Source organism: Egretta garzetta, unplaced genomic scaffold (assembly GCF_000687185.1).
Source record: "Egretta garzetta isolate BGI_Z169 unplaced genomic scaffold, ASM68718v1 scaffold81, whole genome shotgun sequence".
Lineage (NCBI taxonomy): Eukaryota > Metazoa > Chordata > Aves > Pelecaniformes > Ardeidae > Egretta > Egretta garzetta.
Genome location: NW_009258671.1, coordinates 6,512,406 through 6,527,923, shown reverse-complemented (window position 1 = coordinate 6,527,923; position 15,518 = coordinate 6,512,406). Strand labels below are relative to the sequence as shown.

Below are 15,518 nucleotides of genomic sequence, written 5' to 3'. Positions count from 1 at the left end.
AAATCTAGTTTATAGAAGATGCATTATTTGACTTCGAAAGAAATCTGTCCCATATGCTACACAAGTTTTAAAAGTCATCCATGTAATTTACATCAATGCTTTCTTCAAGGATATCTAGAGTGAACACATAATGAATGACACTTGAGAAACTGCTGCTTTTTCCCCATCCACTGAATAAAAAAATAATTCTAGTGTCTCCAGTCCAAACAGATGGTAGAATTTGCTGATTTACTGTATGAAGAAACTATCACAGAAAAATTGTTGAAATGCTTGTGCAGCTTTGTTCTGTTGACTTGTATTTAGCCAACATCCAACAAGAATAGATAATCAAAATAAAGTCTGGGTTCATAGAGGTTGAACATAGTACACTGACCAAAGCAGCACAACAACTAGAGGAAAAAGACTGTTCTGTTTCCAGGCTTGCATTTAAATTGTTGTTCTGCACAACAACAAAAAGAAGCCCTTCTCATTATTTTTGCAGAGTGGATCTCTCTCAAAATGTTTGTTATCAGATCACAACAGCCTGCTTTTCTGCTCAACTCTCCCCTTTTCTCTTTCTCTGAAAGTAGCGCGAGAGAATATGCTTTGGACTGTGTAAACTTCCCCGTCAAAGATTTTATCAAAATCCGTATAAAATGTGTCAGCATGTGTGATGAAACAGTGTATTTTGATGAACACAGATTTTGTTAGAAATGTACTCACCACCTGTAATCAATAGTATTTTTGCATCTTATCTTCTGGAGCAGTAATGCCTGTGCAGTAACAAATAAGCTATGACTGAAATCCTCACCCCCACAGGTGAGGCACATACAACAAGTACGTAAGAGATTTTAAGTGCCTGTTGCACAGAACTCTCTGTTGTAGCTGCAAGTGAGCAAGATGCTGTGATACTTAAGTTACATGCGATCCATGTAGGTACAAGGCCAAAACACAACTAGGAAACCTAGTCATTTGGGGCATTTCTCAGGGAAATCACCTCAGGTTGATTTTGTTGGCAATTTCAATACAGAAAACAGGAAGGGAGCAAGTTAGCTCATTCATTTATACAGGTAAGGACTAAGACATACTAGTGCTGACAGCATCAGGTTTTTAGTGGTATTAAAACCCAACTGTACCACTTCTTTAAAAGGATCCCTGTAAGCCACGCTTCACAAGTACTTAATTTTCACACTAAGATCCAGATCCAAATCCGCTCTTCATTAACTGCCTTCATGTTAAAATCCAGTTACCAGCTGGATCGGACCAAATGGATCAGTTTTGCTACAAAAACAATAGCAGAATTGTCTTAAATTAAGTATCATGATATTTTCAGAGGGCTGTGTCACAACGGCCAGCTGAGATGGAAGCGCAACTAAATCCCAGAGATCCTGGTCCCAGAGGTGTCCATAGGAGTTTGACTTTTGCGGGGACAGAATTTGAACTTTGCTTTCGCTCAGGAGCTCTGGTTCATCTTAAGTGCCAAGAACCCAAGATGCTGGATGCCCCCAACATTTCCCAGCAACTCTCAGGCTTCTTAAGAGACCCCCAACCCCCCTAGAGCTCTCAGAGCTTTCAGGTTTTCAAGCCAGTTGTTTCTGCTGTTCAGTTCTCAGGGAAGCTGAACTACAAAGTATTCTGATTAGGCAACCTCAGGGAACACCTAACATCTCAAAGTGCTGGTCTCCCAGGCTGGGATGGTGTGAAGATATGTGTTAATGCCATAATCTTGAAAAACTTGACATCCTGATTCTCAGGTAGGTTGACGAGGAGTAAAGTACTCAAGCTAGCAAGAACCAAGCCAAACAAACACCTATCAGAAATTGCCTGAAGAGCAAGTTTTGAAACTACCTTGTGTCTGTCAGTAGACTCATTCACGAAGTGCTTTGCTTTACACAAATCACCATTTTCTGGCAGAAGAGCTTCTGGCAAGCACTAGTTTTCACAGCTACCTGGAAAGGTGCTGGTGTCAGCTATTCTCATAGACTGGGTACTGGACTGGTCCCATCCAGGCCAGTAAATCCTGTGTTCTACTGGTTCCATATCTACAAAATGGATGTATAAAAAAACAATTACTTGCTTCATAGATGTGGTGCAAATCTTCATTTTTTCCTACAAACTGCTTTGAAATTCTCAGATAAAAGACTTGGTGAAAGTACAAAGTATTCTAACAGCATCTTAATAGAGCCCTTGCTGAAAAAAAAAAATCAAACAGAAACATACGTAGCAAAGAGCTTATTAAGAAATGAGTTGCATTTACTGGTGGTGTTTTTAGAAAGCAGTTACAGGAACAATACAAAATCAGCAGGCAAGATTAGAATTTGATCTGCAGCTGTCTTGATGTCTCGTGTTTAAGTTAAAGGAAGCACTGATAACTACTGATGGGTTTTATACTTTGTCCAGAAAAGTTGGCTCACTAATACAGATGATCGTTTCCCATTTCTAGGGCAGTGTTCTCCTGGGCACTATTCTTCAGATGGTTTTAAACCTTGTGGAGTCTGTCCTCTTGGTACATACCAGCCTGAACCAGGAAGGACCCTCTGCTTTCCATGTGGTGGTGGGCTTGTGACCAAGTATGAAGGTGCCGTTTCCTTTCAAGACTGCGAAACCAAAGGTGAATTTAAAATCTTTCCACGATTCATGTTCCGGCTGCATGCCCTTTTGTTTGTAATCTTCAGTGCCAAGGGACTTTGAACATATGAACGAACAGAGTCACTGCATGTAGAAGCACGGTATGTGATTAAATTAAATGGTCAGGAAATCTGTAAACTAGGAACAATCTCCCAAGGTTGCAGAGACTGAACAGGCTTTATGGTTTCCTTTGGAATTTACCACAGGCAGGTACAGAGTCAGCGCTGCAACCTGTAAGTGAATCAGCCAGACTGCATGGCGAGAAATAAGACAAACTTGCATTAGACAGTGCTTTAGCCTTCATGTCCTGTATATTTTTATTTACCAAATTAGAAAAACTAACTACAGAAATCATATGAAGGATTGATTATTAATGGGCTAGGCAGAAACTGTAAGCGTGCAACATGTTGCGTGTTCTGTAATGTCAACTTCCAGTGCAATGCTGAAGAAGGAATCTGCCCAAATGCATTTTGGGTTAGTTACTGGAATGACATGCTGGTGCTGGCACTAATGAAAACCTCTCTCCTGCTATTGTGAAAGGCATTTTTATTGTTGAGATAGATATGTATCAGCTTCCCTTTGTTACGAACTCATTGGAAACCACTGTATTAAATACAGTGAGAGACATACGCAGCTTGTGTTACTAGTTCATAGCTGGTTAGGTCTACTCTTTGGAACATAATTGTAGTTAGAAGGTCCTTTGTAATGGGAAATACAGGGAGCTTGTGTCTTTTTTGCCTTTTATGACCTAGTAAGTATATTGCAGAAGGGGGATCATGAGGTATGTCCAGGGTAGGGGAAAGTTTTCTCTGCACTGAAGATTGCCACTTTCTGAAAATAATACACCTCATACCTTACAGTTCATTGTTCTCCCGGACACTACTACAACTCCACAACACACAGATGCATCCGATGCCCTGTGGGAACATACCAGCCCGAGTTTGGTCAAAACTACTGCATCACCTGCCCTGGGAACACAAGTACAGATTTTGATGGCTCCACTAATGTTACACACTGCAAAAGTAAGTTGCATTTATATGAGCTGTGAGGTGAAGCCTATCTTCGGATCTGAACTGCAGCTTGAAGGTTCCATCTGTCGGGCTGGACTTCAATTCTGTATTTCCTAGTTAACATATATCTACTGCCAGAGGGAATAGGAAAAATTGCAAAAACAATGAGGAAAAAAAACCTGGCAAAAGTACCACTTGATGCATATGATTGTTTTAGCTTTAATGTAATTTGGCAGAGTGCCAGCTGCAAGTTAAAACTATAGAGCTTTTGGTGTCCCAGATCTGTAAGTTGTCTTGCAGTGATGCAGATTGCTCCGTGTTTCTGTAGAGCACAGTGTATTCTATCAGAGTAACTGCCATTTTATAATAATTAAAAAATACTAGGAGATACGGTCACGCTTACTGCAATTGCCAGGAAATTGCTCATGACAGTGAAATCTTCTCATAGGTTTTTTTTACAGTACTCAGCCCCCTATCTTCAATTACCATTTTAAATATCCTCAAGGATTCCAGTGCAATTTTATTTATCTTTTGTGGACGACTGATTTAAAAGCAATTTTTTTCATCTCTACCATGCTAATTTAAGAGAATGTCTCTATAATAATAGGAGTTTTGAAAACTCGGAAAGTAAAACTGATCAGTCAACAGAGATTTTCTATTGACTGGTTTAATCTAAGATAAATCAAGACAGATCTATAATCAAGGTAAGCTTGGCTATTAAGATCATCACACTCATTCAGCTAAATCAGGTTAAAAAAAGCTAAACCAGGTTAAAAAACAGGTGAAGCTAAACCAGAATACTTTCTGCATGTCCGCATGGTCTCAGCAGTAACCACTGTGTGAGTACCTCCACGATGGGAGTGTGTTTACTTAGCTGTGTCCGTTTCTTAATCAAATGTTAAAGCAGCCTGAATGAAGCATCAAATCGGTTTATACACTGGAGATTAAGGTTTTGCAAATCAGTTGGAGCAGCCCTGCAGATCAAGTATTCCTTTAAAGGCTTTCCATGCTAAACAAAGAGGCAGCTGGAGAATGTATGCATTTCTAAAGCCACAAGGAGGAGTTTAGACTTGCTCTTGACAGATCTAGAAAAACACCTCAAATTAGCTAATCAGCTAACACAAATGCTAACTTATGTTTCTCCGCAGACCAGCACTGTGGAGGAGAACTTGGGGATTATACTGGCTACATTGAATCCCCCAACTATCCTGGAGACTACCCAGCTAACGTTGAATGCATTTGGAACATAAATCCACCCCCAAAGAGGAGAATACTCATTGTAGTGCCTGAGATATTTCTTCCAATTGAAGATGAATGCGGTGATGTTTTAGTAATGAGAAAAAGTGGTAAGTTGTCGAGCATGGGTTATATAAATATTTATTGCAAACTGACTGAGTGGAAAACTCATGTTGAAGGGACAACTGTCTTCATCTATCCAGTGTTTCTAAAAGGATTGTTGAATGAACTGGCACAGCAAGTTTAAAACAGAACACTATACCAATAACAATTAACAGAGTGATAATCATTATTCAAGTGCCTTGGCTGAATCACAAAGCAGTTAATGGGCTTCTGTCTGGCCCAATTATCACGTAGGATAAATCACTGCCACTCTTGAAGTCAACAAAGCCATGCTAAGTTATACCGGGAGAGCTACCTCCGGTCATCTGCGCAAACCATACTCTCACTTATCCTTTGCAAGTATATACACGCTGCAGTTACTGCTAAATCTGGGCAGCGACACAGGTCGGTACACCTGACATCCTCAAGAAATCCAAAGTTTTCCCAATTTTATGTGGAGTGGGGGATGCGTTGTGTCTCTGACTATGAAGTTAATTCAACAACTTGTGAAGCTAAGACACCAACGAGGTGCACTCCTCCTTCAGTCCTATGCAGGCATCCAGCTTCTGGTGAACTGTTGCTAAATCTCCAAGAAGCACCAAACCTGAAAGGCAATTGTTTATATGGAGCTTTGTTTAAAGCGACGTATTTTACTTGCTACAACAGTGTATTTTATTTGCTAAACCAATTTTCACCACTTTTGATCCTTGAGAGCTTGTGTTGACTTCTCTATATACCAGAAGAAACCTGCTCACTACAGATGGAAGGAAATTATATTTGCCCAGATCAGTTTTTTAAAAGCAAAGCACTTACTGTAACAAATCAGTTGTCCTTCTAGTCCCAAACTGTGGTTCCAACAGTGAGTAAAGCCAGGCACATCAGGGAAAAGTTTCACTTCCACTTCAGTACCCATACCAGTACCAAAACAACAACAGTGCTGGAAAATGAGGGCAGTTTTTCAAGAGCTGTGATTTGTGATCACTGTACATTTGGCAGCATAATACTTACAAGTATTTATCATAGTTAATGCAAGGTCATCTGCTACTGCTACTGTGGAAAAACTGATGGCAGTTCCAGAGTTACAGCGAAAGCCACTTTTTTGCACTGCAAGAGTCCAAATCCCATTTAATTCAAAAGGTTTCTTTCTGCTAACGTTGGTGAAGGTTGAATCAGCCTTAGCAAGTTCGGATTTTAGGTTACACTTGTTACTGTCCCTAATTGTCCTGTGGCTATGGAGTGGTTTTTTTGAACTAGGCAAGAATCTTATTTTTTCCTTTTGTTCATTTCAACCTAGAAGGGCCTCATGACACTTTCATAATGATTTTAAGCCATCCTGCACCCTCCATCTGTTACTTATGTTAGGGGCAAATGGGAGTCTTTCTGGTTCCCAGCCTATTAGCTCTGTTTCAGTATAGATAAATGACATTTTCTTTTCAAACCTACAGCCAGGTGTTTTGCACTGGGAGGTGCTGGTCTATTATGATCCCGGTAAGGAAGGCATTGAGACTCTGCAAGGTATTATTTAAAATACTATTTATTAGAGCTATCATTATAAGGAAAGAATAGGATAGATGATCTTACATCCCTTCAGATGGTGGGAACAATAGGCGGTGTAGCATTGAACCAGCCTCTGATCCACAGGCAGCGTGCTGGGCAGGCCCTGTCCCTAGAAGAGGTTTTGCCCTTTCAGTCGTTCAGGCTATTACAGGATTTTCTTACAAGAAATCAACTCTATTTATCGTTTCTACTGTCAAACAGAAACAATGTTTTCACGAGCACTTCTTGCTGCACTTTTAGATACAGGCAAGGCCACGCCGTAGCATAATCACCGGTACCAAGTGGGAGCTGCCTGCAAGTTCCTCTCGTTAAGAGAAGCTGACTGAGGTTTTCCTGCAGCCATGTCATTTGTGCAGCACCACATGGGCCTGAAGGCCACGCTGGGGGCAGCGCAGCAGAGGCCTGGCCATAGCCAGGTTAACTGTTGTGTGGATCACTAACTCCTCGTGTGTCTCACGTCTTTTGGTCAAAATCGCTATGCCGGGCTATTACAGTCTCATAAGTGGTTTGTTGCTATCAGATGAACTCCCCAAACTGGACATGTGAGGAGCTGGTTACCCCATCTGCCTGGGGTGCACCTGACTTGTTATTACCTGTCTGGGCCCAGCATATAGGAACCCTGGCATTCAATGCTGGAGTAGTACACAAAATAAGGAATATTGATAGTCATTTTATAAATGTCAAAAATTATCTCTGGCACCTCGCTATCTACTTTAGCTTCTTGCTGTGGGACAGAGGGGTTCCCATTTACCTTTATGGAAAAACTTACTTCTCCTTACAGGCTAAATAGAAGATTACATCCCTTCTATGACAAAAAGCTTCTGGTCTCCGGAATACGTCAGCTGAGAAGTGTCTGGTCATTTTGGCATTTCTGACCTCTAGATCAGGAAGGGTGCAAAAAGTTAATCTATAAAGAACATTTTTTTATTTCACCTTCTTTCTAGCTTCTCCTACTTCGATTACTACATATGAAACATGCCAGACTTACGAGAGACCCATTGCATTTACCTCGAGATCGAGGAAGCTCTGGATTCAGTTCAAGTCAAATGAAGGAAACAGTGGCAAAGGATTTCAGGTCCCCTATGTGACTTACGATGGTGAGAATGGGATTGTTTTCCATCTTTGTGTTATATCTGACTTCCAGAAAATTGTCCTTTAGAGTCTCTCGTACGCTGATTACAGGGACAGAAGAATGAGGAAAGACTTGATGTAACTCATTTTTAGTCCAGTGAATTACTTTAAAACTAGTTGCAAAGAATTCTAAATAATACCTAATTTTATTTTTATTACTTTTTCTAATACTTGAAGGATGGCCAGCGAGTTACACAGAATTCTTTAAACTTAATCCTTATCCCACTGAATTCAACGAGACTCCTTTTAATTGGCATTTATCATAGGCATAATGAGAATACTATTAATTGCTGTGCTTTTCAGGAAGCCCCTTCATCAAGTCCTACTGGTAACCCACACAGTTTTGAAAATGATAAATTAATAAAATCACCAGTCCAACAGAGGAGAACAATGATGCAAAAAGAAATATCCTCTCAGTAACCACTCCCACACATCCACATTTTAAAACAGTCTGGCTTGTCATATAACTTATGCATTAAACTGTATCTTTTGGACTTCGGGATGATTTCTGTTTTAATGAAACAAAGACTTTCCTGTGATACCTTTGGCAGCTGTTAGTCCATTGCTTTTCCAAACACCAGTGCGATTTTGTGAATGATGAGAATATCTGTATTAAGCTGGTCATTCAGGAATCAAAATGAGAGCTGTTCTCAGGGCAGAAAATGAGGATCTGTTCCTGACTGTCCTGCTGACTTCACGTATAACCAAATTATCCAAAAATGGGTAATTCAAAATTACTGTTCTAAAGCAGCACAGAATTTTAATGTGATTGGATTAGACTACAGCAGCTTGAGAGACACTGAATAATTAACTGGATACTAAATTTCTTGGCTCTGTCTTGAAGAGGAGGTCTAGCTGGTGTCTGGCTATTATCTTCCCAAAGGATGTCACAAACAGTCACGCAACTGATCTTTATTTTGCAGAGGATTACCAACAACTAATAGAAGACATTGTTCGAGACGGACGATTATATGCATCAGAAAATCATCAAGAAATTCTAAAGGTAAGAAAATTCTGCTTTATCTGAAGCTAACCAAGAATTCCTTTTACTAAATATTTTCCCAAGATAGTTCTCATTACCCTAATAGGGCCATAATATTTAAACCTCAAGTGTGACCCCAAATTAAATTCTCTGTCTTCTGAGGTTCATACTGGTATTTGGAGCAGCACAAAATCAGTAGCTCAGCTGGGCTGAGCACATGCGTACGCCCTTTGCTGAATAAGGAACTAAATGAAATGTATGCTAACATCATTGTATGTTAGAGAAATTAGTCAACCAAGATGAAGAACCTATTGTTTGAAGAGCCTTCTTCAGCCTCAGTCTGGCACAAGTTTAAATGAGTCATTACGTTAGAATTTCCCGTGCATTAAAAAATGTATTTACCCAAGTCCCTGTCGTGCCTCAACAAGACAGAACCACAACGTGGCATTGTAAGCTGTCCATGAAACGGTTTTCCAAAGGCACGAGCAACACATTGGAGAGAATTGTGGAGGAAGGCTGCTGGGCTGCCACCTATAGACAACTAATTAAAACTGAAAAAGGCTGTGCGGAAGGCAAAATTCAGCCATCTAAATGTACAGCTTGGAAGGACAGGAACCGATTAACAGCCAGCTCCCCTGGCCACCCCTGCCCCAGCCCTGCTGTGTTCTCTGATTAGAGCTTGGAGGTCGCTCAGGTCCCAGCTCCACTGTATCCAGTCAGGCGCAGGCTCAGTTGAGGCTCTGAATGCAGGCCTTGCTGAGGTACAGGAGAAGGTCCTTAAAGAGCTCAGCGTCACTGAAGACCAGCCTTCTCTCTTGGTCATGGAAGGGCAGTCAGAGGCAGTTTGCAATTCTAATGCCTAACTTCTGCAGCCAGTTTGTGGTAACCCAGCTGCTACCCTCTCGGTTCAGGACCTTCCAGGAACACTAATTGCAAAAAAGATGTCCAGCATAGTAGAAAGATCCATCGGTATAAAACTCCACAGCAACATGGAGCCGTTGCCTTACACTGCTTTACCCAGAATCCAGTTTTGCAAAAACCCCTGATTGTTGTTCACTAATTTTGAAAGCTGTGCAGATACTAAATCCAAACCCTATTTTTATCTAATACATATGTTATCTCCCGTAGGACAAGAAACTGATTAAAGCTCTCTTTGATGTACTGGCACACCCACAAAACTATTTCAAGTACACAGCACAGGAGTCAAAAGAGATGTTTCCAAGATCATTTATAAAGCTGCTGCGATCAAAAGTTTCCAGATTTCTACGACCATACAAATAGTCTAGTGGTATTCAATTTTTGGTTACTTCGCATTCCTGTCAAATATTGTCTTTCCTCCATAGTAGAAACGTTTGCTAATTTGAAGGCTCTTTTTTGCAGTCTTTATTTTCAATTGTATATTGAAGAATACCTATAATGTCTTATAATCGTTAAAAGCCGATGTTCTGAATGGGAATTTTACTACAAAAAAAGTTGTGCATCCCTGAGTGCATCCAGCCGTGTCTGCACTAGTGTATCTTCACTTTCCATTTGAAATTACATTATGTAGAAATTTTTCTTTCTAGCTTTTTATTTTTCATCAACAATAACTTTGGTCAAAGCAAAGAAGGATTCTATTCAAATCTGATTAAACTACCTGCAGATAAGTTCTGTTGTAGAAAGAAGTATGTAGTATAAATAATACTTGGATTTTGAATTGCACTTGAAGTTTATATTTGAATCTTTAGAAGAAAACAAAACAATCTAAATTTTGTTATTTCTCATTTGTGGTTTAATGGAACCTCTCTCCAAGTAGAAATCAAAAAGGAAAAAAAAAAAGAAGGAAAAAAAAAAAGAAACAGATGTATAATTTTGTGTTATGAATGACATAAGATTGAGTCCCACGCCCTAATGTTTTTATCTGTCCTCTTCTAAACTTCTTCAGAGGTTTGCCGCTGTCAATTACTTCATTAAAACAGATTTAGCTCTGGATTTCTGTACGCCAGTTGGTCCCTTTGAAGGCATTTACAATAGGATAGGTGAGAAATGGACAACAACAGTAGTAGCCTTGTTTTTCTTTCCGTTAATAGAGCATCTAATTAAGTACAATATATAAATATATAAATATATACTTCTATTTGTGGGTACATTAGTAATGTTATCTTTAGTTACTGTAAATATTATTCATGCTTAAATCTTTACTCCCACACACCCTATTTACTTATATCTATTTGTAACTTTGCTTAGATGATTAAATGACTTCTCCAGGTGCTTGTCACTTCTGTTAACACCAAACTGAAGCCTTTTGGACTTTTAAATACTGGATAATGGTTTACGCTGGGACAATCTCTTTCAACATACATTATTCCAGGAAAAATAACAACAGTTAAGATGCAGCTGCTGTCCAGCAAAGGGCCAGCTATTGCCTCTTCCTTGGGCACCCCTCGCGTGCAGACCAACAGAGTCACCCCTGAGGACAACACACATGAGAGGAGCTCACTAGGGAGGAATTTTGGTTGGATCTGCCGTCTCTGAAATGCCAGGAACATACCTGTGTCACAGGCCCAGACCCTGAGGGGGCACCCAAGAGGACGCAGTTTGGCAGATGAGTTGGAGGGCAGGCCCTGCAGTCTGCAGAGACCCAGTGCTCCCTTTTAGCACAAATTTGCAGCTGCAGTGCCCATCAGCCACAGACACTGGACAGTCTGCAAGAGAGCATTAGCTGAGATCAGGCCTCCCCCACAGGGTGACGGGTACCGGGGGGTTAAGGTGATGATAAATCCTGTGTTTCCTGCTGTTTCCCAGCACAGGAGCTAATTTCAATGAGAGAGTAGCTTTTCTTAGTAGTATTTCAGCCTCTTTAAGTCCCTTCCTTCCTCTTGTATCTCATTTTCCCTTTTGATTCTACAAGGTTATTACATGGAGAAATTAACTATCACGCCAACATCCTTTCAGAGAAAGACGAACACGCAGTTTTGCTTCACTGCATTTTTCTTTTGCCTATCTACCCTGTGGTTTAGTGTACACCCTTGGATGCTGTCACAGACATACATCAAGGGTGGTTATGGTCAGTTTCTTACACTTTTTTTTTGCCTTTGAGCAAGTAATGTTTAAATTTACAAAGCTTGTTTTCTGTTGGCTACAAGTGATTGAATATTCCATTTCTAAGAAGAGACACCTTAAGTATTCTGTTGGGTTTTTCTACTTGGCCGTATTGTAATTTTGCTTGCCACCTTTCCTGTCCTGTTGAAGAGCATAATTTTTTTCTTTCTATGCCTGAACAGTTTTAACTTGGGGTCAAACAGCTCAGTTTTTTCACTCATGGATCTTAGGTCTTTGACGAGCTTTCTCTTTAATATATATATATTTATATATTAGCCTTCATTTCAAAATGTAACATCTCCATAAAAGGCCTTTTTTAAAGGCTGTTAAACCTAATTTTTGTGAGGATGTTGAAACCACTCTATTAAATATTCATTATTGGTTACTAAAGGTGGACGTTTGAAGAAGAACATCTCATCAGTCTTAGATTCAGTGCATGCCTGGAACAAAAAAAAAGGTTACATGTATTTTTTGTCTTTAACAGGAGTTATTTGTAGAAAAATTTTTAAAAAGCAAAAATCTTTTTAGGTACTCAGTTACATATAAGCGTGTAGCTAAAAAACTACTTCAGCCGAACAGTATTTCAAAGTCTGATAGGTTATTCAGAAGATAGGAAAGATACGGAGAAAAATAACTTTCTCATTTGCTGAACGATTTAGAGCAATCTTTAGTATTTCAAACTCCAGTGAGGGAACTTTGGAACCTGATGCTGTGCAGTAAGTTTCGTAAAGTCCTTGCTAAAATTTTTGCTTGACAACCTCCACGCTTGGACATAATTACCACTGTACGGCACTGGTGCCGAGCAGGACAAACTTCCTCTCTGGAACAGGGCTGAAAGGAATTGCCTTATGAGTCCAGAAACCGCTGGCAGCACTGTAACATTTTCCAGGTTCTTAGCTGCACGGGGAATCCAGTGCCAGATAGCGACTGCGAGAGGGACCTGTCCCACTTGTGGCCACTGTTAGTGGGACCTCGGTAGAGCTGTGGGAGGTGAGTACAGAAGGGACCGGCCGCGGTTAGTCCTGGTACAACTTGCCCTGACTTACAGCCACGCTGATCCCGAGAGGCAACCTGAGAGTGTCTGTTAGCTCGTTTTCCCCGGAGCCGGGTCAGGGCAGGGACTCTGCAGTCGGGACGGGGCACTCGGGGACTTCTGTAGCAGATGCAGGCTTTGCGTTGCTGAGAGCAGTGAAAGAAAGGGAATAATTCGCCTTCAAAAGTATACCGTGAAATGCTTCTGAATATAGGGGGGTTTCATATGCGACATATTTAGAAAATGAGTCAGGTTTGAATGTTTGCATCTCTGCACAGAAATGCCCTCGGATTTTCAAATCACTAGTGGACTGTGGGTCTGCCTGAACCGATGTCAGCTAATTTGTACAACAGCACAGAATTTTTACATCATCTCTAAAAGTCAAAAATGCTCTGTCTTTCATAGACTAGATTTATAGTTACAGAAACTGGAGGTCACCAAATAGGGGGTGAGCTCAGCTCTTCATTTGTTAATTTTAGCATAGGATGTCTTCATTGTCAGGAGTCAGAGACCGTATTGCTGCGCAGCCACAGGGAATGTCCTCTTCTATGGAGAAGACCAAGACACATTTGGGAATCCAAAACCATACGAGGAGAAATATGGCCACCTTTAAGAAAACCAGCTTTGTGAAACAAATCGATACATCACAGAATAGAAAATTTTGGCTTTTACCCTAAACGTGAAATAATGCGTTTAAATGTATTCAATAAATCCAGCCCTGTACCTGTTCTTACAGAACTACACGCTGTAAGCAGGGTGGGTGCAGCATGTTGATGTGTGATGACAGGAAGGCTGAAGAAGTCTCCGTTTGCCAGTGCCCCATTCCAGGTCACAAACTGAGCTTTCTGTTTTCAATTTGCAAATGCCTGCGTGCTTAAAAGCTGCACCTGTAGCACTTAACATTTTAAGCCTCTTCTCCTGCTTTAAATACTGCACTTATTTTTAGCGAGGTGGTGGTGAATCGTCCCTAAACACTCTCATGTGCCACCGAGTCACCGCTTGCACGCCTGCTGCGGTCCGGGCCGCTGCAACCATCAGAAGTTGCTAATCAAGGCCCAAGTCCTGCGGTGAAGGCGCTCGTCAGTGATTGCTGTGGGCAAGGTGCCCGCCTGTGTCGCCCGAGTGCAGGAAGCACCAGGATTCGGTGTCAGTAGGTTGCCACCCCCATCTTGCCTGCAATAGCGAGATTTATTCCACCTGAAGATTTAGCTCACCGAAACTGGATTTAAAGCCGCTGAAGTCTTCCTTCAGCCTGTTTCCTTGCCCTGCCTTCCTTCCTCCATCATACATTCGATTTTTACCTAAAGACCAACTTTTGAAAAGAAATTTGTTTCCTCATTGTGCCTCCCCCATAAAGTTAAATCACAGGGTGTTATAACTGCTAAAGATTTAGACTGATCTTTCCCACGCATCATCTCCATACTAGGGCAAGCTTACTTAAAAGTAAATAAGCTTACTTAAAACTAGCTTACCTAGTAAGCTAGGCTTAGTTTAAGTTTAGTTTAGTTTTAGACTAGCTTAAATAAATATAGACTTGATCGCAAGCGTTTTCAGGGAGCTTGCGTTCTGAGTTGTGGGCTGGTTTTGAAAGAGCACGGCTCACCTGTAGCCCTCCGCCTGTGAGCAGAACGCAAGGGTGATGCCACATGAACAAGCAGCACGCTTACGTGCACTAAACATTCACAGAGGGAAGCCAGGCCCCACCCCGTGCCCCTCGGCAAGCGTGCCCAGCGGATTCAGATTTCTCAGGTCAGTCTTACCTATAAGCAGCCCGGGTTTAATCTGGCGGGTAAGAAGTTAGGAACAAGCAGGAGCAGCAGCCGTGGTGCGGCTGTTACGCAGGGACTGCTGGTGGGTCTCTGCCAGCAAACCCCGACCGCTCTGCGACAGCCCCCAGGTCTGGGCTCCCAAGACCTTTGAGCGGTCTTAAACAAGCAGCTGGAGTGAAACCTGAACAACTGAATCCAGCGGCAAATTTCTCAGCCACCTCAGGGGTCTGGATTTTCCCTTTTCTAATGATGGGAATGAGCGACACAGGCAGTGAGTTGTACCTGTGCCGTGGGTTCAAGTAGTCGCATTTTTTTCGTAGTTTAAAGCCACTGACTGACAGGAAAGGTGGTAACTGGAGAAAGTTCCACAGATTCTCAGTACTCGGAGACTTTAATGAAATTGTTTCCTAGGATGAGAGACTGCTGTAAGCACTTGGGGCGCTGCGGTGTGTGAAAGACTTTTGTCTCCCATAAGAATTTAGGGAAGCAGGGAAGTGTCTGTCAGGTAATATGAACTTACTCCTCGTGTGAGACTTGGATTCAGGGAGAAGTCTCCTGTTCTATCGTAATATTTTTCATCTGAATAGAAACAGACTGGGAAATAAATCCTTAATGTCAAAAAACTGTTACCCAAGTCTCTGAATATATACAGTTCCAGTTTGTTATTTCATTTATTTATTCTGTTTCATCACTAAGCTTTTAATCTATAAAATTAATATGTAATATACAAGAGTAAGATGTACAGAAGTACCTTTAGATGTAAGAATTTAAACCATCTGTGTTCAGAAAGCGAAGATAACAACTTTAAAGATATACAAACAATTGCAATTCAATTTTAGCTGAATTTCTCAATATCTAACAAAAGAAGTGGCTTTGCTTAATTAAACTTTATTTTAATGATTGTGAAAATACCTTTTTTAGAGTTTGTTTTTGTTACTTTTTTAATTAAAATTATTTTGTAAATATTGTTTTCTATGTTTTATACCTTAGAAAGGCCGTTAATTTGCATT

The 15,518-nt window shown here is 40.9% G+C and overlaps 1 protein-coding gene across 1 annotated transcript in view; it reads left to right on the top strand.

Moving 5' to 3' along the window:
• The window catches only part of SCUBE1 (signal peptide, CUB domain and EGF like domain containing 1), a 205,536-nt gene extending 195,630 nt beyond the window's left edge, over window positions 1-9,906 (top strand). Inside the window, exons 18-23 of the mRNA XM_035888509.1 lie at window positions 2,423-2,590; window positions 3,468-3,629; window positions 4,766-4,963; window positions 7,457-7,609; window positions 8,567-8,646; window positions 9,754-9,906. Of these exons, the coding sequence (XP_035744402.1) occupies window positions 2,423-2,590; window positions 3,468-3,629; window positions 4,766-4,963; window positions 7,457-7,609; window positions 8,567-8,646; window positions 9,754-9,906 (914 nt within the window). The remainder of the gene's footprint in view (window positions 1-2,422; window positions 2,591-3,467; window positions 3,630-4,765; window positions 4,964-7,456; window positions 7,610-8,566; window positions 8,647-9,753) is intronic.
• Window positions 9,907-15,518: the final 5,612 nt, after the last annotated feature.